Here is a 25816-nt window from a genome sequence, read left to right as displayed (position 1 = left end):
ACAATCGGTGGATCATAATTGCTGTGGACCATTTGACACGCTACGCCGAAACTGCTGCTCTACCGAATGCTACAGCGCGGGATATAGCCTCTTTCGTCCTGCATCGCTTCGTCCTTCGACATGGCGCTCCTCGAGAACTTGTCAGTGATAGAGGTCACGCCTTCCTCTCCGAGGTCGTCGGAGCTCTGCTTTCGGAATGCCAAATTATTCATCGCACGAGCACCGCTTACCATCCGCAAACTAACGGGCTCACGGAACGGTTTAACCGCACTCTCGGTGATATGCTCGCGATGTACGTGGCATCTGATCATGGTAACTGGGACCGCGTACTTTGTAACGTTCGCATACAACACCGCGATACAAGCTACAACGGGATTTTCACCTTTCTACCTCCTATATGGACGGGAGCCATTGCATACCATCGACACTCTCCTCCCATACCGTCCTGACGCTTCCGAGTGCCCACCTGTGTACGAAGCTGCCCGACAAGCCAAAGAGTGCCCCCAGCTCGCGCGCATCTTTACGTCGCAAGTACAGCGCCAGAAGGAAGGACGCGCCGACTCACTGCCCAGTCCCACGTATGCCCCAGGGTCTCTTGTATGGCTGGCTGTTCCTTGACAAACTCCAGGCCTTTCCTCAAAACTCGTTCCAAAGTACGAAGGGAATTACCGCGTCTTGGAGCGAACGTCCCCGGTGAATTTTCTCATCGAGCCACTTTCTCCTTCTGACGACATGCGCCGGCGTGGACGTGACCTTGTCCACGTGGCGCGTCTGAAGCCCTACCATGGCCCTCTGCCAACAACAACTTAGGTCGCCAGGATGGCTCTTTTTCTGCGGGGGCGATTGTGAAGAAGACGCGCCTCCGTCCAGTGGCATCGCCAACGCTCGGCCCGCTCTGCTCGCGCTAGTGGTCGCTGGTGTTTTTGGAGACGGTGCTCCACGCTGCCTCGCCGTTCTTGGAACTCGTAGCGTCCTTGACGGACACCGCCAATAAACCTCTTCTCAATATATATATATATATATATATATATATATATATATGTATGTACCAATGCCACAACAGCGAACAGGGGTATCAACGTGCTTTGCGTCCCTCATTCCATTGGATTACCTTAGGCTAGCGCAAACGTGGCAAAGTCAGGCACAAAATGTAAGCCTAATTACTTAGTCGTTTAATACCAACAAAAAGCATTGCTCTATTGACACGAACGCACTGGAAATCTGACAGCGCTACTTCTACCAGGCCGCCGAAGATATTCTGTCTATCTCTCTCTCTCTCATTTATATATATATATATATATATATATATATATATATATATATTAGAGAGAGAGATAGATAGACAGAACAGCATGTCTGCGGCGGCCTGGTAGAAGTAGCGCTGTCAGATTTCCAGTGCATTTGTGTCAATAGAGCAATGCTTTTTGTTGGTATTCAACGACTAAGTAATTAGGGTTACATTTTTTACACGAATTTAACGTGCGTTTGCATGGGCGTGAGTAGGCAGCTGCACCAAACTGAAGCACAAATACGTTTTATCTCCAAGGCGCAAACAACCATGATGCGGGGATAACAAAAATGAGTAAAAATTATAAAGTGGGGATTGCCTCAGTCTAGCCATAACTTCGTGGTATAAACCTGCTGTATTGTCCAACGATGCGCGGTGTGACTAGAAGAGGGCGACGGAGATAACGAAGGTCGCATAACGGCGTTATAATGACGAAACTCGAATTCTGACGGTCATATTTTACGCGCAAGCGTACATACCCCTGTCCGTGAAATCGGCGAAATTATTTTTGTCGCCGCGAGGGAAGCGAGCGCCGGAGGAGGAAGGTGCCCGGAAGCCGAGAAGAGAATCGTCGCGTACGCGCCCTTTCCTCTTGTGCATCGAGGCCGGGGTGCTCGCTGTGCATGCGAAGCGGCACCCATAGGCTTGCGCGTAACGGATCCGCTTGTGTGTATGCTTGCGCTTACGTATAGTGCTGCTACACTCCAGTTATTGTGCTTCAGATAGAGCTGTTGGCGATGATGCGATGTTGGATACAAGAAAAACAGTATAAAGATAACATCAATAGAACTTGACGCAGAAACTCCTCCGGCAGTTGTGTAAGTATGCGTAAGCATTGGGCCACTTGCTGATCTCCACGCAGCCCGGTGTCAGTATGAGTGTTATGAAATTTGATCCGGTCGGAACAAAAGACAGCGCTGCGACGACACAAAGTGATGCGGACGGGGGCGCAAGGTGCACTGATGACGCCAGCAAAGTACTGCAGGTGGCGGCGCCTGGCGTGCTGATGACGTTCCGGTCATTATATGCCGTTATCGCTCATTAGCGCCTTATCCATGCGCGTCTAACCTTTATGAACCGTGACCAAACACACACCGACGGGGGCTGAGTATGACACGTAGAGCACTGCACGGGCTCGGGCTTACCCGAAAGCCCGGGCCCGGCCCGACCCGTGGGCTGCGCCGGGCCGGGTCGAGCAGTTTTTCCTCGGGCTCGGGCCGGGCTCGGGCATGGCGTGTGCTTTTTGACCCGGGCCCGGGCCGGGCTCGGGCTTTCTGGTGGTGTGCATGTAACGTGCAGCGAGTTATTCTCGGGTGTCTCAACTCTGAAAAACATATTTTTCGGTCTCGGGCCGGGTTCGGGCCGGTTTCGAGCCGGGCTCGGGCCGTGCTCGGGCCTAAGGTAAAGGGGTGGCGGGCCGGGCCGGGCGGGTAACGTAGATAATTTCCGGGCCCGGACCGGGCCCGGGCTGAAAAAATCGGGCCGTGCAGTGCTCTAATGACACGTCCGCGCGGACCGTATCTTGAAAGCGATCTGCGATGCCAACAGAAAGTGACAACTGCTGATAAATTCGCGCGCTGTTTTCTCGCCGCTTCGTTGGCGCTGAAGTCAGGTAGCGAGAAGTTGAATTCGCTCGCTGCTGTGGGCGCTATCTTGGAAGCGATCACCTTATAGTACGGACGTATGATTTTTCTCGTTGGATAAGCATAAAAATGTTTACGCATTTAAAAAATGAATATAACGCGAAAAAAAACTACTCATGTCCAGGCATAGAAGTGTGGAAAGTCCTCCCACGGATAAGTCGCAGCTCCTACGTGTCCGCCTGTCGGCGCGCCGCCTCAGTTCAGTTTACTGTACAGGCACTTCCAATTTCCAGGCAGGCTGAATTTTCCTTTAATATATGCAACAGCTGTCTTGAAAACTTCAGATTGATCATACAGAATTTTGGCCTTGAAGGAATGTGCCAAAAATCATTCCACAATACCTCGTAAATGTTGATGACACTCGGGCCAAAACCTGTCATCGTGACGTAACCCGAAACACGGCCCTGCATGAGTGTCAATACTCCTCAGTGTAGGATTGATCAATTAACAAATATGTCTATTTAAAAAATTTCAGCTTTGCGTAAAAAATTAGTCACGTTTCACTTCGTGAACGCGCGTTCCCTCGCGGCAACAGAAAATATTGGTGGATAACGCGAGCAGACCGTCGCGTCGGTCTGACCACTGACAAAGCGCGATAAGCGCGAAAAGGCATTATTACCGGAAAGGCATCGCTACAAAATACCGGCCCAGGAACGTTTGTCCGTTTCGCACCCCGTATTAATCGTGGTTCCGTGCGAGAATAAAACGAATGGCTATGTTCTCACGAGGAGAGAACCATAGACACTGAGCAACCCAGGAGAAATTTGCTGTATTTGCGTTTATTGGCATAGCGGAAATTGAGGTTACCCAAACGCGAGCATTGATTAAATGTAGAACGACACTCACCATCATGGTCTGGCACGCTCGACGTCTCAATGTTCATGAAGTGCGGCAACACGTCCTCGTAAGACCAACCGTGCGCTCCGAAGTCGTCCCTCCATATGTCGTAGTCGCGCCGGTTTCCTCGAACATAGAACATAAAATTTATTGCGCTAGACCCACCCATAGCCATGCCACGGGCCCACGGGCACCTCTGGAAAGAAATAAGAGACGATTGTTGCCACAAGGCCCTCCGGTACCAAAATAGTTCAAAATTGCTCCCACGTAAGTTGAGCTCTAAACTAATGATTTCAGCGCCTACCGTTCTGAGCACCTTGCCCTGAAGTAACCACGAAGTAAGCACGAAGCACACGGTAGCACACGCAGCATGAAGCACACGGCAGTTGCGTGCAACTGTACTATCAATGCGCGTAATACTGTCTTTAAAAAAAAAACTGTAACGTTTTCTGCATTTATTCCGAGCGATTTGTTGGCAATAGTATCCCAGCTCGCCATGAACATTCGGAGGAGGAGGAAGTATAAACTTTATACACACATCAGCTGACGGTGAAATCGTCTGAGGTGGGCGGCGTCCCTAGTCCAGGATGGCGTAGGCTTGAGCTGATAGCTTGGACCTGCTCACCAGGTGATGCTGGTCTTCAGGGCTCGGGCTTGTCAGCTGGGCCTCCCACTGCTCGACGGTTGGTCCGGTGATGGTTGGTGTCGATGGGTTTTCCCAACATTCCCACACCATGTGGTAGAGGATATTGGGCGCAGAGCAGAAGGCGCATTTGTGAGTATAACTTTTAGCATACATGGCGTGTAGCAGGGTGCCGTGCGGGAATGTGCCGGTATGCAGTTTGCGGAACATCACCGCCTGTTTTCTTGTCAGCATGGGATGCGGGGGTGGGTAGATCCTCCTACCCACTCTGTAATGAATCAGGATATCGGCGTATCTGTTCAGGACGCTGTCATGTTGGTCTACCGGGGCTCGTGAACCCGGTGTAATAGCCCGGAGAATATTATCTCGGGCAGCGGCGTTAGCCTCTACATTACCCGCTAGGGACTCGAGTCCCGGGGCCCAGTCAATGTACAGTCCTTGAAAATGGCCTACTTTTTCGAGGATGCTCAGGGCTTGTTTGGAAATGCGGCCCTTTTGGTAATTTCTACATGCTGTGATCTTCCTCTCGCTTGCCCGTAGTAGCCGCCAGGGCTATCGCCGTTTATTACGCACAGTCGATGTCTAGAGTGTTCACCGAGGCGGCTGCTACCTCTTGTCCTTGGCCGTTGATCACGCTCATAGCGTGGGCCGCTATGTTCTTGTACTTTGCCGCGTCGTTGTATCTGACTTCTTGTTTTGCTCCTTCATAGGCCTTACGTAGAGCTTGCACTGTCGTTCGCCTCCTTTGTCTGTTGTATTCAGGGTGCATGTTTCCCGAGATGCTGACCACCGGGATCTTCTCTCTCAGGGATAGAGAACCCGCTGTTTTCTGGACTCTTATTCGACTGGGCAGCCGGGAAACCAATACATATTGTGTCAGCTCAGCGAGCACGACTGAACCGGCTCCCGCTTTAACCACGACAAATCCTTTGAAAGAATTGTCCATGCTAGCTCGCCCACTTCCGTTTTAGCACGAAGTTCTCTGCACTGGCGTCCATGATTTGCATGACAACAACAATGATCATCATACAACGAAAACTAATGCAGTTCTTCGCTTGTGAGTTTGAAGCTCAAATTTGGCCTGAGCGCTAAAAGAAGTTACGTGTATTAGCGGCTATAGCAAGCGGATAATTTTTTTTCATAAGGTTCATGCTCCCCGCTCAATAGGACCTCGCTATAGATAGGCGGATGTGACCCTTCTACCTGTTACGGTAAGCTCATTTGAGAGCAGCTATGATAAATAGCCAAATTGCTTAAGATGGAAAGGAGTATTAGATTAGAAAGTAATTAAATAGCGTAGTCCAGAAGATTAATAAACGCAGACCAAAATTGTGAACACGGCCACAAAGACTTTAGCACGAAAACTATTATTTACCCCAAGAATTATAGAACGCCACCAACTAAAGTTGGCCGCCAGCATGTCCCCATCGCAGACCTAAATCTAACATTCTTTATTCATTCATTCATTCATTCAGTGTTTACATGGTTATTGTGTGGGAAGGAGTGGCAAAAAGGCAACTAAATGCCTGAAAATGTGCCTAAACCCACCCTAACCACCAAACTGCGCAGCGCTAAGCACCATGTGATAATACACTTTTCAAGAATATGTCGTCGAAAGAAGCACACATATTTTTACACAAAAAATGCACGCAGTTCTGCCGTCTGCAAATGTGACCAACAATCTAAAATCGTACTCGTGACAAGCTCAGCAAGAGAGTCTTTGCCATCCAGCCCAACGGCGCAGAGAATTACGATCACGGGCGCTTTAGAAGACAAAACAACAAATGGCGTATGAAATTGATACATCCCATCCGCAATCCTCCAAATGTAGCAGTCGACAGAAAGCTTACAAAGCTAAATTTAAGGGCCTTACGTGCCCAAACTACACTTTCATTACGAGGCACGCCGTCACGGTGGGACTCCGATTCAATTTTGACCTCCGGGGGTTTCTTTAACCTGCTCCTAATACACATACCGCCCTTACCGATATGCGGTCTCCGCGTCCGGGATTGAACCCGTGACGCCGACGTCAACCTCAGCGGCATAATACAATAGCCACTGAGCTATCACAGCACATTAGACGCAAGGCTTAGTGCTGACTACGGATACAAGGTGGCTCTAAATCGCCCCCTAAAATACCATCGTATTTATATTGGTCATTCACACAAGGACGCAACTTGTGACAGGCAACTCAAGCTTGTCACTAATCAAGACATGTTCACTTAGCAGGAATGCCAAGTTCCAAAACTGTAGGATAGTGGGAATGGTCGATCCATTTTATCTTCTAGCTAGTCGCCTATAAAACATCCCATAAAATATACTGATTATTTACAATAGTTCATTCCCTCGCTCCGTTAACTCCGCGAAAATGAGGAGATACCTTCATGTCACAATCACTTTCTTGCAATATTGCGAAACTAGTGCTGGCCTCGGGGAATCCCAGTCTTTATCGCATCCGCACGGGGTCAGTGCAAACTCCAGCAAGGCAGTATAAGAGACATACCCAGGTTCAGGGACACCCCTAACCCTTTCAGACGCCAATAAATTCTGTTGAGTTAAAACTTACCGTCACCGTATTTATTGCATATTCAGAATCAGAAAAAGCATAAAGCTGCAGAATAACTGAAATATTTTGAATTGTTGAGTGAGTTGTCAAGTTTAACGAATATGGACTCCATGTGAAAACTCACTACAGGAACATTACATGCGAGAACAACAATTTCATGTCGCGCAGGCTTGAAAAGCACCAATTGAGGTACCTGATGACTATACCTGATGCAACACTGTAAAACAATGCAAAGAGAACGCCTACTTTATACAACGACATACTCGCTCAAAGCAAGTACACACAACCGTCTACTTTGTTTTACTAGAACATTGTGAACCGGTTATTCAAAGTTGCAAAGCGATTCCAATCAGAACAGTTTCAAGATGTATGCGACACATTTTTAGTGCCATTACTTTCATCAATGATATTGCTGTTGACGCCCTTTCTTGGCGTACACAGCATCTTGAAGGGCTAAGCCCACGCTTGACGTGAGCTAAATGATTCCTGGCGTGAACGTGCCGAAGACGCTCATTGTGTGTCCATCGGGTTCACGACAGCCGTCATTTACGAGTAGATCAAGTCAAGCGATGGCTCGAAGTTAAGAATAAATTCTAAATAGAAGGTTTAGCGTGTTATCGTCTTGTGCGCACCGTCTTCGTCTTGGTGATGTAGATCATTCTTATGAATGCCCTAGTGTCACTCCGGCGGTGAGGCGCGGCTGAGCGCGGCCGCACAGGTCCTATATTAAAGGTGATCTGCAGTGGGTACAGAGTCCACGCGCGCCGAGGGCTCATGTATTCGTGTGCGCTGTGTTCTCGACGCTTACTTCACGCTGAAGCGAGCGGCATCACGAAGGACAGACAGTTCGCTCAATGCTGCTGTCACTATTCTTCACCCCAGCGTTTTGACAGCGAGTGTCAGCGGTCATCGAGTGAGATGGGTTCATGTTTGCCTGTGCACGCGTGGCAGCATATTTGTTAATTTAGCAAGCGAATATTTGCGAGTTTATACGGCCGATAAAACTACTAGCCTTACTTCCTATAGTTGTTTAATAATTTGCTCTCGCAATCGGTGCTTCGCCTTTCGGGCGAAACTGCGACAGTTTATTTAGTGTGCCCTCATGTAGACTTTCATAACGATGCCACTGAATCGAGCTCTTTCATTTGAGAACGCCGCCGCATAATCATAAAACAAAATTATACCTGAAAGGCAGGTCAGATTGCAGTGCCCGGAACATATTTGCAAATGCCCAATGCTACTGAGGCTGCATAAAGGTATTTTCTGAGTGTATTAGAAAGTATTATTTCATCCCCATGAAACGACCGCTCTGTCGACATACATCACCACAGTGAGACGCCGCGCATTCCTACGAAACTATATCATTAGCATGCACTAACCTACATTTGCATTATACCTACACTAAGCGGCAATCCACGACCGTGGTGTACAGTGCTCAGTGCTCCAAACGCAATATTCGGACTGCAGGGTTGGTGGCACTTGGCCGTAATATGTTATTGTGCGCTTCACCAAACCACGTACATGCCCACCCAAACTAGGTCTCCTCGAGCCTTCGTAGACAGCATTTTTGCTGGTCTTCAGCAGCACTGTTTTTGTTGCTATTTCGCTCCAAATAACTTACTATCTGTCACCGGTGGGCTCTCGGGAATCAAGCTAGTTCATTTTGGTATGCGATGGAGGCGAGAGTGTTTGTGATGCATGGTGACTTCATTTGGCCCCCCAGCGCTCAGCGGTGGGGCAACAAACGCCGGCGACCATGCGGTTTCAGCATCGCGTTTGAATAGCTGAACACCGTGCATGCGCGCCACTGCGACGGACAACCGAGGGATGTGCCGCAGCGCACACCCAGCTGCTTCAGGAGGTGTGGTTGGAGCCTGCTTGAACTAATCATACCCGTAATTGTAGTGAATTGCCACTGATTCATACAAACCTGATGCTCCATAGAGAGGCATGCGTACTCCTGCGGTTCAGGAAGGTATTTCCAGTCGAATCTACCACCGATGAGCAGCGGCGCGAACAGTGGAACCTGCGAGAAAGCATCCTCCATGCCACCGGCCTCCAGTAGCAGCACCATCTTGCTTTGGTCGGCCGACAGGCGATTGGCCAGCACGCATCCTGCGGAGCCTCCACCAACTGCGACACAAAATAAAGTGTTGACGAGTTCGAGAAACGACAGAAAGAAAAATCACTCATGCAGTCGCTCGCAGTATGCAGCACCTTCAATACGCAAACGACAATGCTCACGAGGTTGTCAGGACGGAAGAATTGCATTGCAGGCGCTACCAGTAACGTATGCAAGACTAGCACGCCGGGCCAGTAACAGACGCTCGAAGAGCCATCCTGGCACGTAAACTTCTCGCGACTCACAATGCCCCTGAAACCAGTGATGCCTTCAAGACCTAAACGACTCTTGAAGTTAATTAGCCTACCGAACGGACACTCGCTCTGACGACTGCGGCTCAGGTTTATATAAGCAACAGCTCAATAATCAAAATACAAAAAAAAACTATATGCACCATCATGATTCCGTCAATTTTGAGAGAAACGTTCAGATTTGATACCCATGGCCATGGGGCATACGCGCGCTCAAAGGTCATGAACTTGGTTGTCTCTTGAACGGCGAGTCGCCAATTGTCAGAGCCTGATAGAAGAATTACTGGTAGGCCAACAAGTAGAAGATTTTTCAGGTAGCTGTAGGTCGCTAAAATATAAATCACGAGTTTCGTCTCTTAACTAGGCAATCTTAAACGAGTACTGTGTATGAACTTTGCCGTAGTTTAGAGAAACAGGATGAGTATTAATACTTTCATTGGAAACCAGTGCAATCTCTCTAGGCGTTAGCAAATCTATTTTCAGCGCAAATCTGCCTTTTTTATCAAAATTTCATGCTAAGGTCGCTTCCTCGTACTTTTTGGGAACTTTGGTTATATACAGCTACACCTGTCCAACTGCAACGTGCCAGACACCCTGGCGCACCTCCTACTGCAATGCAAGCACACCCGAGCAAGCATTACAACGACACAACCAATAGCAGCAGACGCAGACCCAACCCTCCTCGCAGAGACGTGGGAGGCTGCGATCTCCAAGCCGGACCTGGTCGACCAGCGCGAACTCGTCGCCCGAGCTCGGAGGGCGATCCAAGCCAGAGGGTTCCTGGAATAAGGGACCCTCCCACCTCGACTGCCAACTCACTGCTTCAAATAAAGGTTTATTCATTCATTCATTCATTCGTTATGCGGGTTATAATCGATTAACTTGGGTAAAAATTATAATTGCACATCAAGGACATCTATTTGTGTGACTCAGTTCTCTGACGCTGATATCCGCTCAGAGGGCAGCAACATTTCGGACGCAGTCATTTGATTAATAGCGTGAAATGCAGCGCAACCTTTATTCTTGTATTTTCAGGCTGATCTTGGCAGTGGCGTACCGTTGAGCAATTTTGCACAGTGGCTATCGTTCAAAAGAATACGCGAAAGCATTCGCGTTAACAATCATGCACTTGACGCAGTGAGATGGCCTTATTTACCTACATAGAAACTTGCCTCAGTGCAACCAAGTTAAGATTACTTAAAGCTTTACAGCTTGCGTGTAGGATACAAAACAAAATGCTACTCTTGAAGTGCGGTTTGAATAATTTCTATTCGGTCGTAATGGTTGCATTTGCGTTTTACTTGAACCGGCAGGGGAACTACCAATTCGTTCATCTCCACACGAATCAATCGTTCCAGTGCTGTTGTGCTTTTGGTAAAGTATCTGAAAGTATCTCAATATGCGTTCTCGAAAACACGGTAGTGCAGATTTCGCTCAGTAGGACACGCAATACACTGCGTGTTCCACCTAATGTTAGCAAAGCTGATGAGAGAAAAAAGTCAAAGAAACGCGGGGCAAGATACGAATAAAACCGCTGCACTGCACAGAGCTTCTCACGCCCGCGCAAACAGTCGTTTGTATTGCAACTACGATCAGCCACGCGGCCTCAGCCAATGGAAGGGTCGGCAGCCACGCGACAGTAAAACTGAAACTGCTTAGGTTTAGAACGCGAACGTGCTCGTGTATGTTTATTAAAACAAGATAGGCATCATGCTTGCAGCTGCTTCCCCACCTGGTAGAAGCGGTCAGCTTTATTTTGGTTCTCGTATAGAGGTAACAAGCAGAAATATTGAACGGAAGAAAAACTTTTCCACGCTTTAAGGGTAATGCAGGTGAAAGATACATCACTGAGATAAGTTCACAAGACCAGCTAAACATGTCAGGTGCGGCATGTTCAATGTACTAAAGATCGCAGCAGAACAGAACGAACTAAGTCCGTGTCTAATGGTTCCCGTAGCTTTTAGGTAGGACCAAGAGCTTCTCAGCGTCCGTTTAGGGTTCGCGCTTTCATGTTAATATGGCTCCTTGCACAGCCAGCACACATGTACGAGTAAATGAAACGGTTGCATGGGGAGCAGAGCACCATTGTAATCATAATGGGCTAATGTATGCGCACCTGCTTCATCGCGCATCAGCCTAAAGCATGGTGGTTCATGGAGCCAAACGGTTGTGTGCAGGCTGAACACTTTTAGTGGAAGAAGGTATGATTTGACGTCCCGCCCAAAAGAAAGAACAACAACGCCTCCGTGTGTCGATTGGCAGTAGCGTAACAATCGCATACAGAATATGTCAAATGAACGTCTCTTCTTGTTAAGAAGGAATTTCAGACTACGTTGCTGGCCGGCGAAAGTTTATAGCAGCCGTGGTCATCAAAACTTGCCCGATTCTTGCGATTACCAGCGCACTTTATTTTTTTCGTCATTGGGTTCGTCTAACGACAATCGCACTCATTGCTACTGCGCAGTCGAAGCCGGCTAGCGCGCAAGGTATATCTGCCATGTAACAACACTGTGATGAGCCCCAGTTTTGCCGTATTCATCCCCGAAGACTTAAATAGTTGCAATGGCGAACAAGCCATTTTTACAGAAACTCTGAATTATGCACTGCAAGGTAAACTTGCTGGCTACAGTAATATTTTGTTATAAATTTTGTGGCTGATGTTCAAGTATAGTTTCCAGATTTATAATTACAATACTGACATGCTTTAACCTCTATAGTTGGCCTCCGTAGTAAGATGGCATGCCCTATTTTCATTTCATGCTGTGTAATGATTACAAGTACCGATCGATCGATCTAAGTGGCAACTATTCGCTTTACATACCCCCACATTACCATTTACACAAACATGAGTTTCAGTCCTTTATAGACGAATTGCCAGAACCTTATCTTGTTCTTGGGGATCTCAATGCACACAGCGGTCTGTGGGGCGACTCTCGCATCGATGCGCGAGGCCGCCTAATTGAAGGCTTTCTTTTCTCATCCGGTGCGTGTCTGATGAACAAAAAAGAACCTACATATTATTGTCTTGCAAACAAAACTTTTTCTTCTATAGATCTCAGCATAGCTTCTCCATCCATATTTCCGGAACTTGAATGGGAAGTTATAAAAAACCCTTACGGGAGCGACCATTTCCCAATACTGCTGAAAACACCAAGACAATACCAATCTCCACCACACGCTCCCCGGTGGAAGGTCGATGCAGCGGACTGGGAGAAATTCCAAACACTTACCAGTACGCTCTCGTGGGCTGACATTTCATCGCTCGGAATTGACGGTGCCGTCGAATATTTTACTAATTTCATAATTGCTGCAGCTTCTAAGTGTATTCCCCAAACAAGTGGACTTTCAGCAAACGCCGTGTTCCGTGGTGGAATGAACAATGCCGGAACGCACGTAGGCAGCCGAACAAAGCATGGAGGCAGCTTCGCGATTCTCCTACTACTAAAAACCTTGTCAATTTCAAGAAAATCAAGTCCCAAGGTAGGAGAACGTGCAGACAAGCCAGAAGAGACAGCTGGCAAAAATTCTTATCAAGCATCAATTCGTACACGGATGAGGCCAAGGTTTGGAACAGGGCCAATAGAGTAAGAGGACGACAAACACATCCGCCGCCCCTGGCACACACGCAGGGAGAGAGCCTGGAGGACCAAGCCAACCATCTGGGTGCACATTTTGAACATGTGTCCAGTTCATTACACTATTCTCCAGCATTTATAAATACAAAACAGCAATAGAAAAACAAAAACTAGACCGAAAGAGCACTGGGAACGAGCCATATAACCTACCTTTCTCCCTAGCAGAGCTGCATGCATCACTCGCCTGTTGCAACCAATTTGCCCCAGGCTCTGACCGCATACTCTACGAAATGTTGAAAAACCTGTCCTCTGAAACAAAGAAAACCCTTCTCTGCCTGTACAACTCTATATGGACCTCCGGCGAGATCCCCTCTGCCTGGAAAGAGGCCATAGTAATCCCTATCCTGCAGCACGGCAAAGATCCATTGTCCGTATCCAGCTATCGGCCCATAGCTCTAACAAGCTGCATCTGCAAAGTCTTCGAGAAGATGATAAACCGCCGTCTGATACATTTCTTAGAATCAAGCAAGCTGCTTCACCCATACCAGTGCGGGTTTCGCGATGGCCGATCCACCACTGACCATTTGATACGCATAGAGGCTCAGATTCGGGCAGCTTTTGTCCACAAGCAATTCTTCCTGTCTGTTTTCCTCGATATGGAATAAGCATACGACACCACGTGGCGGTTCGGTATACTGAGAGACCTCACACACTTTAGAATACGTGGCAATATGCTGAATATTATTGAAAGTTATCTGTCCAACTGTAGATTCCGTGTTCGTGTGGGTAATGCCCTATCAAGACCATATGTGCAGGAAACTGGAGTACCACAGGGTGGTGTGCTTAGTTGCACCCTCTTTAGCATAAAAATGAACTCTCTGCGTCTGTACATCCCACGCAACATATTTTATTCAGTATATGTCGACGATGTACAAATAGGGTTCACCTCATGTAACCTTGCAATCTGCGAGCGGCAGGTTCAGCTTGGTCTGAACAAACTGTGTAAGTGGGCAAATGAGAATGGGTTTAGGCTTAACCCACAAAAGTCCACATGCGTCTTCTTCTCCAGAAAGAGAGGTCTGCGCCCTGATCCCAACATTTGAGATGCAGGGCGAGGGTCTACCAGTAAAAACTGAACACAAATTCCTAGGCATAATTCTGGACGCGAAGTTAACATTTATCCCACATCTAAAGTATCTAAGAAACAAGTGCTTGAAGACAATGAGCATCTTGAAAGTGTTGTCTCGCACTACGTGGGGTAGTGACACAAGATGTCTATTGAATCTCTATAAGAGCCTCATTCGATCACGTATAGACTACGGTTCCCTTATAAATAACTCCGCGACTCCGAGCGCCTTGAAGATGTTGGACCCTGTCCACCATCTGGGCATCCGCCTTTCTACGGGTGCATTCAGAACAAGCCCCGTAGAAAGCCTTTATGCAGAATCAAATGAATGGTCGCTACATCTGCAGAGAACGTACTTATTCTTTGTGTATTTCCTAAAAGTAAACTCAAGCAATACACACCCTACCTACACAACTATAAATCACTATAAATCAACTGTCCAGTGCCCAAACCTTTCAGAACCGCCCTTCCGTAAGAAAGCCCTACGCACTGCAAGTAAGAAGTCTTGCTGAAGAAATGGATGTGTCGCTCCACGAACACGATGTCATGCCCCCTCCTATACAGCTGCCGCCATGTGAGTGGTAGCTGATCGACTGTGATCTATCTTTCGTTCATGTTACAAAAAATACGCCGGCCGTACATATCCGTATGCACTTCCTCGAATTGCAGCACAAACTCTTGTCCGGAATATTTTATTGACGCTTCAAAGTCGCACACTGGCGTGTCTTACGCGGCGGTCGGTCCATCCTTTTCAGCTGCCGGAGTTCTACACCCAAACACAACCATCTTTACAGCAGAGGCCTACGCCATCCTGGCGGCGGTTAAACACATCAAACGTCTAGACATACCAAGGCAATCATTTATACTGACTCTTTAAGCGTGTTGAAATGTTTAAAAACTCTAAGTAGGCAGAGAAACCCAGTAATTATAGCTCTTTATTCCATAATTTGCACCGCATATGCATCCAAGCAGCAAATTGTGCTGTGCTGGGTACCAGGGCACTGCGAGATTGAAGGAAATGAGTTGGCCGACAAGCTAGCCACATCTGTTCATACAAACGCTGCCCCTTCGCCCATAGCCGCCCCTGTAATGGACCTGAAGCCATTTATCAAGAAAAAGGTCAGGGCCTACTGGCAACGTCTGTGGGACAGAGAAACGAGCAACAAACTACATACTATCAAGCCTCATCTCGCTCATTGGCCACCAGAATCGAAAACACGTCCACACACAGGTTACACTTTGCAGACTCAGGATAGGACACACATACAGTACACATGCATACTTATTGTCCGGTGGCGATCCGCCTATCTGTGATGACTGTGGTGAGCTACTCAGTGTATTTCATGTCCTCCTGCAGTGCCGTAAACTGGAGCCTCATAGGAAAAAACATTTTCCAATACCATTACGACAGAACCTACCATTGCATCCTTGTATGTTTTTGGGCAATGAACCTATTTTTAAATACCAATCCATTATCGCGTTTTCAAAAGATATACAGAACTTTCGTGTTATATATCCCGGTGACCTGTAGCACGGCCTCTCTGGAGAGGCCGCTGCTGCGGTATTTTATTAAAGAAAGCACGTGCCTCATAGGTCTTTGTCCACAAAGGCCTTCGGTAGGCATCGTGCTACTTTTATATGCTTAATTTTAGCACCATGACCACTTCTCATACAGTCACGACCCACAGATCACTCCACACGTCATCTGCCATAATTCTATTCGATGTATGTTTTACGCTCATATACCGCGATTTGTTCTTAGGCCCCATTACAGCCACATAGCATCCTATCATGGAAACTCACTGATCATGGCAAACATACCATTCATTGTCTTGGCGCTCTTTGCGCCACAAAACACCAAATATCATCATCATCATCGAAGTGGCAACTATTTCACCAATGTGTAATGCCCAGTGCTGGAATTACAAAAGCCTCAATGAGTCGTGTCTCAAATTTGTTGTTTATTTGTTGTAGCTATTTAGAGCAGTCGCCGCAAGAATACGCGATGTGGCGTCGGAAGATTCAACAGGACGATCATGGGAGTGACTGCAGATTAGTCCATTTATGCCAGTAGCTCAGCACATTTCTCTACGCTATCAAGAAAAGTAAAACGTTGGGTTTCTGTCACTTCTATTCATGATTTATTTTTCTGATAATTACTTAGTTTGTGATTCCTAAATTCCTCAGTTATAAACAAAGCTATATTTGGGGGCTCAGGTCTTTTATTCACCTGCTTTTCTTTACTGCGCATCGAACGAACGGTACACGAGAATTTTCGGGGCGAAGCACCTTAGGGTCGAGGCTTGTCCGTCCGTCCACGTTGTCCGTGCTCATGGCCAACGTTGGCCGCACCGTAGCCATAGCAACCAGGAGGGCGGCGCGGCACATGCGCACGCGGTCTCCTCCTCGCCAGCTCCTGGCTCAATTCCCGAGCCCCGCTTCTCTTCTCCCGCGGCGCGCTCCCTCAATGCCCACGCAAAAGACGTCGAACGAGATCCCATAATAACGAAAGCAGACGTCATTTGCTTTAACGAAACGTGGAACGCGAGACCACACATCAATGGATTCTTCCCTGTCGTATGCACAGAAGACGCAGACCGTTCGGCGGGTGGTGTTGGGATAGACGTGAAATTGCCAGCGACCGCGGTGGATCTCGACCTGCCAATAACGAGCCAATCTCACAATGGCGAACACGCTGCAATAAAACTATCCGACGGAACCGTCGTCATGACAGTGTACTTGGCCCCAAATCTCTCCCGAGGCAACGTAGAAAAGTACATCGATTTAGCCATGTGCGATTACGAAACAAAGTACAAGAACAACCTCTTCGCACTTGTCGGAGACTTCAACGTAGACATCACGGACAGCGACTGGCTTGTGCAGTATATGACGTCTCGATACGCTCTACGATGCCTTGCGTATGACCGGAAGCAACCAACAACCACCAGCGGAACGTGCATAGACCTTGTCTTGTCTTTGCCAACTTCAAGCTCGATCCAATCGAAGAACCATTGACTCTACATTTCACGGACCACAAAGCAGTGATAATGACGAGAAAATGGAATCAAGAACTCAACTCGACATACGAGTTGTACACACGCGTTGTTTTGTACACACGCGTTGTCACTCATATTTTGTACACACGCGTTTGTCACTCATATTTTGTACACACGCATTGTCACTCATTTATATGCGCGAGTGGGCAATGTCACAGGGGATGTACGGTAAGAACAATCCCCAGTTCTTCGCCCACTCGTCATGATTCACTTCGTGGAGATGCGTGGATTTTTTGCATTTCGTCTCCATAGGAATCCCGCCACCACGGCTGGGAATCGAATCCGCGAACTTGTGCTCGGCAGCAGAGCACCACAGCCTCTGGGCTACCACGACGGGTCTTGACTACGTCGTCGGTGGCATGACATTTTAATTGCGAAGCATTTCTCGGCAAACATTTGCCACTTTGAGATTATCTATCTAACCGCCTACATCTTGTTTGCTCATGGTTGTTTCATTAACTTGGTAGGTACCAAAATTATCATGGTATGACAAGAGTGTAGGACGAACATCAGTGATCGGTCATGAATTAACATGACATGTGTGTCATGAAACAGCCGCCTACGTCTTGTGCTCTTATGGTTGTTTCGTTAACTTGGTAAGCTCCCGCACATTGCTTCGCTTAACATCTATTCCCCTAGGGCGTGGTATCTCCCGGCTTTTTGTTTTAGAGCGATTGCCCTACTACTCCAGGTACAAACCCAGAAAACGCCTGGTTCCGTAAACCTGACCCTCAAGTTCAGCCAAAGTCAAACTGGGACTTAACCTGCCTAATGCGTTGTGGAGTGAAAACGAACAGCGGCTCAAGGTCAGTCTTTCGGGCCCCCACCGCCAGACGTGCTGGCTGCATCCAAGTTCACTGCGCGTTCCCGCCGAGAGCGCCGACGGCGCCGAGCAGCGTCTGTGTGTTGTTTGTTTGGGCGCTGACAAAGGCGGACGGTTTTCCTTCGGTCTGATGCAGTGTGCCATTTCAATGCTTAGCCTTCTGGCGAAAGTGACAATTTTCTTTCTATCTGGCCCAACAGCCTCGGTTCATGTCGTTCAAGATGCTTCCGGACAGAAGATAATTTTTGACGAGTGCGTTAAGTTATTGTATCACCAATACATTTTCGCATTACCCTGCAATCGACCACTGTGCGGTCCAGGACTAGCACCGAAGCAGCTTTGGCGCAGGCGCACAAAATACGCAGAACTAAACATTTCCTGTGACGGAGAGTGTTTACAGTGAGCGGACACGAAGACACCTTGCGTGTCCACTTGCTGCTGTAATTTGTTTATTATTGCTTACAGGGTAAAATATGCGAAATAATGCTATGAAACGACAACATGAAATACGCTCGTTCCTGTCACGTCGTTTCTCCGCATTGTGTCGTGTCTTACACGCAGTAAGCATAAATTATGACAGCGGCGTGCGCGACATCTGCTTTTCCATTTGTAGAATTGTCACTCAGCACCGTAAGCACAGCTATAGTGTCGAAGTGGCACCTTGCCATCTCTTCCATGGTCATGGTGCCAGGTCATTTAAAAATAATTGCGCGCGTGGGTACTGCGCGGATCTCGAACGCTGGAGCACGACTGTTTTAGAGTGCTCCTCTACAGTTATGACATCCACTTTCGTTGCTGCTAAACTTATACTGTCGACATTACAATGGCGTTCATAAGTTTGGAGCCCGTGGGAGCGAATGGCAAAATGCATGTCTGCACCGCTGGACGGCGTAGTGCCTGCGTTCAAGTGCGCATGCGCGTCCAGCTTTAGTCGCTGTCCTGCTCGTTCGTTCACTTGGTGCAGACACGCATGCCGTTCAAGAGAATTTACGCCTAAAGCCCCTATTTGCGCCCGCCGTCGCGGGCAACCATTGGTCCTGTTGGCGAAGCAGCGGCGTGACAGCCACGTTTAGCATGTATCAAGCTCTGCGCCGTTTCGAATTTAAGGGATCTCTCGTTCACACAGCTCGTGCTTCTGCCACGGCTGCCTGGGCAAGAAAAAAAAATCACCACTCGATTTCTGATGAGCGGGACGCTCCCGGCACAAACGTCTCATCGGCTAAAAGAATAAGAAAACTGTCGCAGAGGCTGTAGAAACGTAAATTAGGGTTTTCATTTAGTGTAGTGATAACAAATAAGGCAACATTCGTTAGTTATCATGCGTGCAGCCTTTCATTTCGATGTAGTGCATTGCTTGGCAGTGTTTGTGCTGCGAAACAGTGGCAGTGGATAGCGCGCTTTTTTCATCGCGACGTTCAAACAGGGGCAACGGTTTGTGCAAAGAGCGGCCACCTCTCCAGAAAGAGCGAGCGGTGTTTAATGACCATAAAGCATCCGGAAAAAAATCTGTGGCTCCAATCCACGCTGTGAAGGTGTTTGGACAGCGAAACTGTAAACGACACCCAGAATAATTACCCATTGTGAGTCCACTTCAATTCACACATGTGGCTCTACAAACAATTGCCCGCCAATCCACCCTGTGAAGGTGGTTGGAAAGCGAAGCTTTTTACACCACCCTCACGGTGACTGCGGCGCACTTGGTATTTTTTTTTTCGAGCGCTTTTTTTTTCTTTCAAGCGCTTTCTTTCCGTGATCCCTTACAAAAATCGTTCTTCTGCAGCACAGTGTGGGTGTGTTCAGATTTGAGAATGATCAGACTACCTAACGCTGCAACTAGAAGAAGAATTATTTATAATTAAAAACGCACACTAAACTGCGAAAGAATTGCAGCAGAAGAAACAACGTTCTGATTCTGAAGCAGGTTCTGATTTGCCACAATCCCAATTCTTTTTTTTTTTCGTGCGCTTTTTTTCCTTGCATTTCCGTGGTCCATTACAAAAACAGTTCGACGTATGTTGGGTCCTGCTGCCTGGCCTGACGCACACGTTCCGCTTCTCTAGCGGCATATGCTGGGTCCTGCTGCCTGGCATGACGCATACGTTCGGCATCTTGTGCGAGAGCTGCTGGGTTTTGCCTACGACGCTGTTGAGCGAGACGATTTTGTTCTTTCCGCCGAGCCTTATATTCACGCTCTTCTTCTGCCGTCTTTACTTTCCGTGGTCTACCCACACTGGGGTAGTCTAGAAAATGAACCGAAGCAGTTACTAGGCTGGAAGGGTTTCGAATGACGTCGACCCTCTTTCAAGCAGCTGCATAAGCTTTGCAACAGCTGCAATCTAATCTTACGGACCACGCCGAGCCTGTTTCCGTTGTTTGCCCGCAGCCCTTATCATCCATCATGTTGGCTCATCACTTTGAAGCTTGTTTTTGTGGTTTTTCTTGCGAAAACGAGTGCTTAGTTGTACGCTGAATGCCTGAATTCAAGTAAGCTATACTGCTATACCTGCCATTGTTAGCGGTTCGTCGGGATCGTTTTTTGATTACAACGACGGACACGACAGAACCTTTGCCTGGTAGAGGTACAAAGCTTCGCTTTAAAAGTGAAACTAGAGACAAGTGAAATGTACTTAACCACACCCTTTATTACTTCACAACGACATGATGTTCACGCTGTTCTTATGGCGTCTTTAATTTCCGTGGTCTATCCATGGTAGCCTGGAATGAACTGAACGAGTTGCTAGACCATGGTGACGTCACTACGTTATATCTATGCTGTTGGGTGCATTTCCACTCGGAGTAGCTTACGCAACCGTAATCTTTACCCGGAAACACACGGGGGAGAAGGAACATTGTAAACGACACCCACAACGATTACCCATTGTAACGTCACTTGAAGTCACACACGTGGCTCTACAAAGAGTCAAACCAGAGACACTTGTTTCACGAGGGTTTTGAATGAGATCAACAACTTTCTAAGCAGCTGCAAGCCTAATCTTTACCGTAACACGTCGGAGGGTGTTCCCATTGCTGACACGCGCCTTATCATCCGTAATGTGGTTTTTATGCTTGTTTTGTGGATTTTCTTTTGAAAACGAGGGCTGATCTGTATGATGTATGACTGACTTCAAAGGAGATATTATGTTTGTGTTGAATTTTTCGCCTGGCGTTTTTTGCTTACGCCAGCACGAAAATTTCCATGGCTGGTAGAGGTATACAGCTTCGCTGTAACACGTGTCTAGAAATGAAATTGAAAGAATCACGTTCTCTGCTATAAAGAACGTTTAAAGCGTGCCTGTTCGGTAACCGTCAGTACTTGTAGTTAGAGCACTGCACGGGCTCGGGCTTACCCGAAAACCAGGGCGCGGCCCGGCCCAGGCAGGGCATTTTTTTCACGGGCTCGGGCCAGGCTCGGGCGCGGCATGTGCCCCGGTTCCGGGCCGGGCTCGGGTATTTTGACGCAGGCCCGGGCCGGGATTCCTGGCGGTGTGGTTGCAACGTGCAGCAAGTTATCCGCGCGCATCTCGACTCTAAAAATCTGCTGCCCCGGCGCAGCTGGAAGCTAGCAGCGCTACCCCATGTGTACTTCCCTTTTCGTCCGTCGTATTTGGCGCTGTTTGAACATAATGTAAATGTCCAGAAACACAGAAGTCGCCTCAAACCAAGGGATGCCATTGTATTCCCCACCTAAAACAATGTAATTAACGCTTTCAGAGCGGTGCAAGAGCGTTCACGACTTGCTGATTCTTCAAAGGCGAATTGGTAAATCGACGAGTGGTAAAATAAGATAATTCGTCACAGGGGTGAAATATGGCACTGCGTCCATCCATGATTGCACGCATGTTCTCAACCGGCCGCCTAGCAGCAGAACATTACGCTGCACCTATAGAGGACCGTGAAGATTTCTTTCTACATTTACTCCATCCATGCGCTGCGCTCACGACTGTTCATCGCCAGATTGTGGATGGGCTTCGGCTATAGTGTACTAGAATACGGTTGAGTAGGACAAGTGGCTGCGGCGGCGCATGCTTTGCAGTGAGGCGCCCGACGTGGAAAAATACTGTGGAGGCGCTGCGGTAGAAGTGGATTGGGCCACATCATGGTCGCTGCGTGAGAAACTACTGGCGATACTGCTCGGCAGGGTCATTCGTGCCACTTCGCGCGTTGGTATTTGCGTTCAGGCTGCTCAAATGGTGTTCATAATTACATATGACATGTGTTTATGCCTAAAGAATAAATTCCTTTCATTCTATTTATTTTATTTTGCTTTAATGCCGCGCGGTGATATTTTTTCGGTTTTGGGCCGGGCCGGGCCGGTTCGGGCCTAAGGTAAATGGGGTGGCGGGCCGGGCCGGACGGGTAACGTAGATTATTTCTACGTTACCCGTCTTCGCCATGACACTTTTGGTCGGGCTCGGGCGGCCGGTCTAACGTAAAAACGGCCCGAGCCGGGCTGAAAAAATCGGCCCGTGCAGTGCTCTACCTGTAGTTCGATCAGGCACTCCTTTCATTAAGGAAATGGCACTGAGCACGGGCCTGGGGAATCGTTGCTGCAGCACCGCTGCTTCGCTGTCAGCACTATCACGACCGGCGACAGCCAATTCCTATGCGCGTCGGCACTGAACCAGCAGGCCAGGGAGTACAAATGAACGCGCATGCGCGCTGCAACATTCGCAACAGCAGGCAGGAAGCTGCCTGACGGTGCGCACAGTAATCTGCCCCGCGCTACCATGGTCTCAGAACTTAGGAGCGTGATTGCAGATGTGAAGGACGAAATAAGCCACGGCGCGCTTCCATAGCATTACGCACGCACCACTCACTCTGGTATACGCAAGCACCCAAATGCTTAGACAGGGACGCGCACAGCATTAAACACATGTTTAAATAAATGTGTGGATGACGACGAAGTGTCTTCTTGATAGAACACTTGTCTCTGTGCTCTCTGAATTTTTGGTGATATCTTCGCCTTTCGAGGTGCCTCACCTCCCCGTCTTGCGGCCATAGAAGCGGAGCATTCCAGAGGCCCGCCTGGCCAGCAGCCATCACGGCCGTCAACCGCAAGGAAGCGAGTTGGCTCCCCCAGTGACACCGAATACACCGAGCTGTACTCTATGTCGGAAGACGACTCATCCAACGACAGCTTCATACCCGTCCGGAGCAAGAGGGCGAAGAGAAAGATCGTCAACACATCGCCGTCAACTCCTGCGAGTACAACGACTATGAAGTCAAGGCCTGCGCGCTGGCTGCACGTCATCATTTTTATGCCGGAAGAACCCTCAAGCAACCTACGACTGCTGAACAGGCAAGCCCTATCCTTTTTTCTGGAATGTGCGGTGCCAGGTCAAATTAAAGACATCAGAATAAACCCGCGGAAGAGTATACTCGCCATAGACGTGTACAACATGAGTGCGCTTGGAAACTTCAAGCAATGACGGAGCTAGGAGGCATCAAAATGCGCCCCTTTATCCCGATTGGCGATACATCCATAGCAGGTGTAATTTATGACATCGACATTGCCATTCCGAATGATGACTTACCTAGCCTCATCAAGCCGGCAAACCAGGGAACTATCATTACGCAAGTGCGCCGCCTTGGGAATACGCGCTGCGTAAAAGTAATTTTCAAGGGGAATTGTACACCATCCCACGTTAAAGACGGACATTTCCGACATCCGGTTCGACCATTCATCCAGAAGCCGCTTCAATGCCATCAGTGTCTCAGGCTAGGAAACGTCAAGGGCGTGTTTTCCAACTCGCTACTGTGTCCCCGTTGCGCTGAACCTCATGCAGAAGAGACCTGCGGTGCCACGGTTCTGAAGTGCGCCAACTGTAATGGCCCTCATGCTGCCTCGTCGAAAGACTGTCCCCGCATCAAGAAGGAGCATGCAGTTCTCAAGAAAATGTCCAGAGGCAATTCGACCCACAGGGAGGCAGCCGAAGTGGTCCGGAGTCGGCGTCGACGTCGGCACCATCGTATGTCTTCAAAGAAGGCGCATGATCGAAGTGATAGTGCCCATTCCACTACGGCACCACTTAGTCGCGCCGCGAAAGGGCCCACCACTTCCACGAAGGAAGCGGATAAGACTTTCTTTAGAGGAATGGCCTACGCTACCGAGCCGCTCCCTTGCTAAGGAACTTCAGAAGGTCGTCGTCCCACCGGAGCCTTCTCCAGCCATGGATGATGCACCTAAAACAGATCGTCAGGTCATTTCGGTTCTGCGTTCCCTCATGGAAGCCATCCGAGCGCTTTTGGTGGACATGGGGACAACATCTGCTCCAAGCGCACGTAAAGTGCTGGACGCCTTAAGCCCAGTGCTTGAATCCCTCAACTAGAAAGATGGCTACCCATACCCCATCCTTCCGAAAAGAAGTCAAGACAGCGTCCGTCATGCAGTGGAACGCCAGAGGGCTAAAATCACTCCTTTCAGATTTTCGTCAATGTGTTTCCACTCATCGTCATTTGTGAGCCCAACTTGTCGAAACCAATCAGACTGTCAGGCTACGAAGTTATCATGTCTTCAACAAATGGTGCATGCAGCAAAATCATCGTTTTTGTTCGTCGTGAACTTACCTATGATTTTCACCCAGTTGCGCCCCACGACGACAATCAATATATGTGTATCACACTTAAAAAGAACAAACTATTTACTCTTATAGGCGTGTATGTATCGCCTTCAAGCAATTTTGATACGAAAAGGTTAGCGGATATTTTGAGTGTGTGTCCTGCCCCATGGGTCATCATAGGAGATTTCAATGCACACCATCCGGCATGGAACAAATGCAAAAGGACGAAGATTAGCAAGCATCACCTACATTTATGACCTTTCTCTCCTGAACGATGATAGCCCCACTTTTCTTCGAGGCGTGACATACGGCAGCTGCCTCGACCTTGCTTTCGTCTCCAACTCTCTCGCCAGTTGTGTGAAGTGGTTTCCGGATATTGAGACGCATGGGAGTGATCACATTCCAACTTATCTTAACATCAAAGGCTTGTCTAGATTTGGTCCACGGAAGACCATTCGGACGATTCAATGGGCCACCTTGAAATCTGATATGGAAGATGCTTGCTGCGAGGGCCTACCATCTGGGTTAGAACAAACAATTAAAAGTATGATGCAAAACGCCACTCCCATGATGACGATCTCTTCGACGCGAAACGACTTCGACGTAGAATTAGAGCGACTACGAACACTTCGTCGCCGGGCGGAACGTCGATATCGGCGTACAAAATCAATCTATCACCTTAGGGCGGCCAGGAGGATGCAAAAGAAGATTCAGCGTCGCATGGATAGATTAGCGTCGGAACGTTGGGCAACGTTTTGCCAGAAATTAGACCCCGCAAGCCACTGTCTCACAAAACGGAGCAGCGTTTTCCATTCAAGGCGCTCGCGCTCTTCCAAGGGCGGCAAGACATCGATGTCGCAGAAGATTTTTGCGCGAGGATCGCCGACCAAGTGACTCGTCCAGATCCTCCAGCCCGAGGTGACGTCCCCCATTCCCGTGATTACCGCATGGACCTTCCTTTTACAGTGAAAGAGCTCGAGGCGGCACTAGCTCTCTGCAGGCGCTCTTCATCTCCGGGTCCAGATGGTATATCATCCCGAGCCTTGTGCTATCTTGGAGAATCCGCACGGAAAGAATTGTTGAGTCTTTACAACTCTCATGGCAGGAGGGAAACGTTCCTTACAAATGGAAAGTAAACCATCTGGTGCCACACTTGAAGCAGGGCAAATCCCAACTCGAGCTCACCTCTTACCGCCCAATAGCGCTGGTCAGCTGTGTAGGAAAGATAATGGAACGGATGATCCTTGGCCGCCTGGAATGGTACCTTGAGCACTACAAAATTTATCCGAATTCCATGGCTGGTTTCCGACGTGACCGCTCTTCCAT

At 48.4% G+C, this 25816-nt stretch overlaps 1 protein-coding gene across 1 annotated transcript in view; it reads right to left on the bottom strand.

The window, feature by feature from the left end:
* Positions 1-25816, bottom strand: part of LOC119454287 (4-pyridoxate dehydrogenase-like) — a 73194-nt gene that overhangs the window by 42500 nt on the left and 4878 nt on the right. Inside the window, exons 2-3 of the mRNA XM_037716256.2 lie at positions 8908-9110; positions 3778-3964 (exon numbers count right to left, since the gene is read on the bottom strand). Coding sequence (XP_037572184.1) covers positions 3778-3964; positions 8908-9110 — 390 coding nt within the window. The remainder of the gene's footprint in view (positions 1-3777; positions 3965-8907; positions 9111-25816) is intronic.

The sequence above is a fragment of the Dermacentor silvarum genome, chromosome 5 (assembly GCF_013339745.2).
Source record: "Dermacentor silvarum isolate Dsil-2018 chromosome 5, BIME_Dsil_1.4, whole genome shotgun sequence".
Taxonomy (NCBI): Eukaryota; Metazoa; Arthropoda; class Arachnida; order Ixodida; family Ixodidae; genus Dermacentor; species Dermacentor silvarum.
Note: the sequence above shows the minus strand (reverse complement) of the source record. Positions and strands in the feature narration are given on the sequence as shown.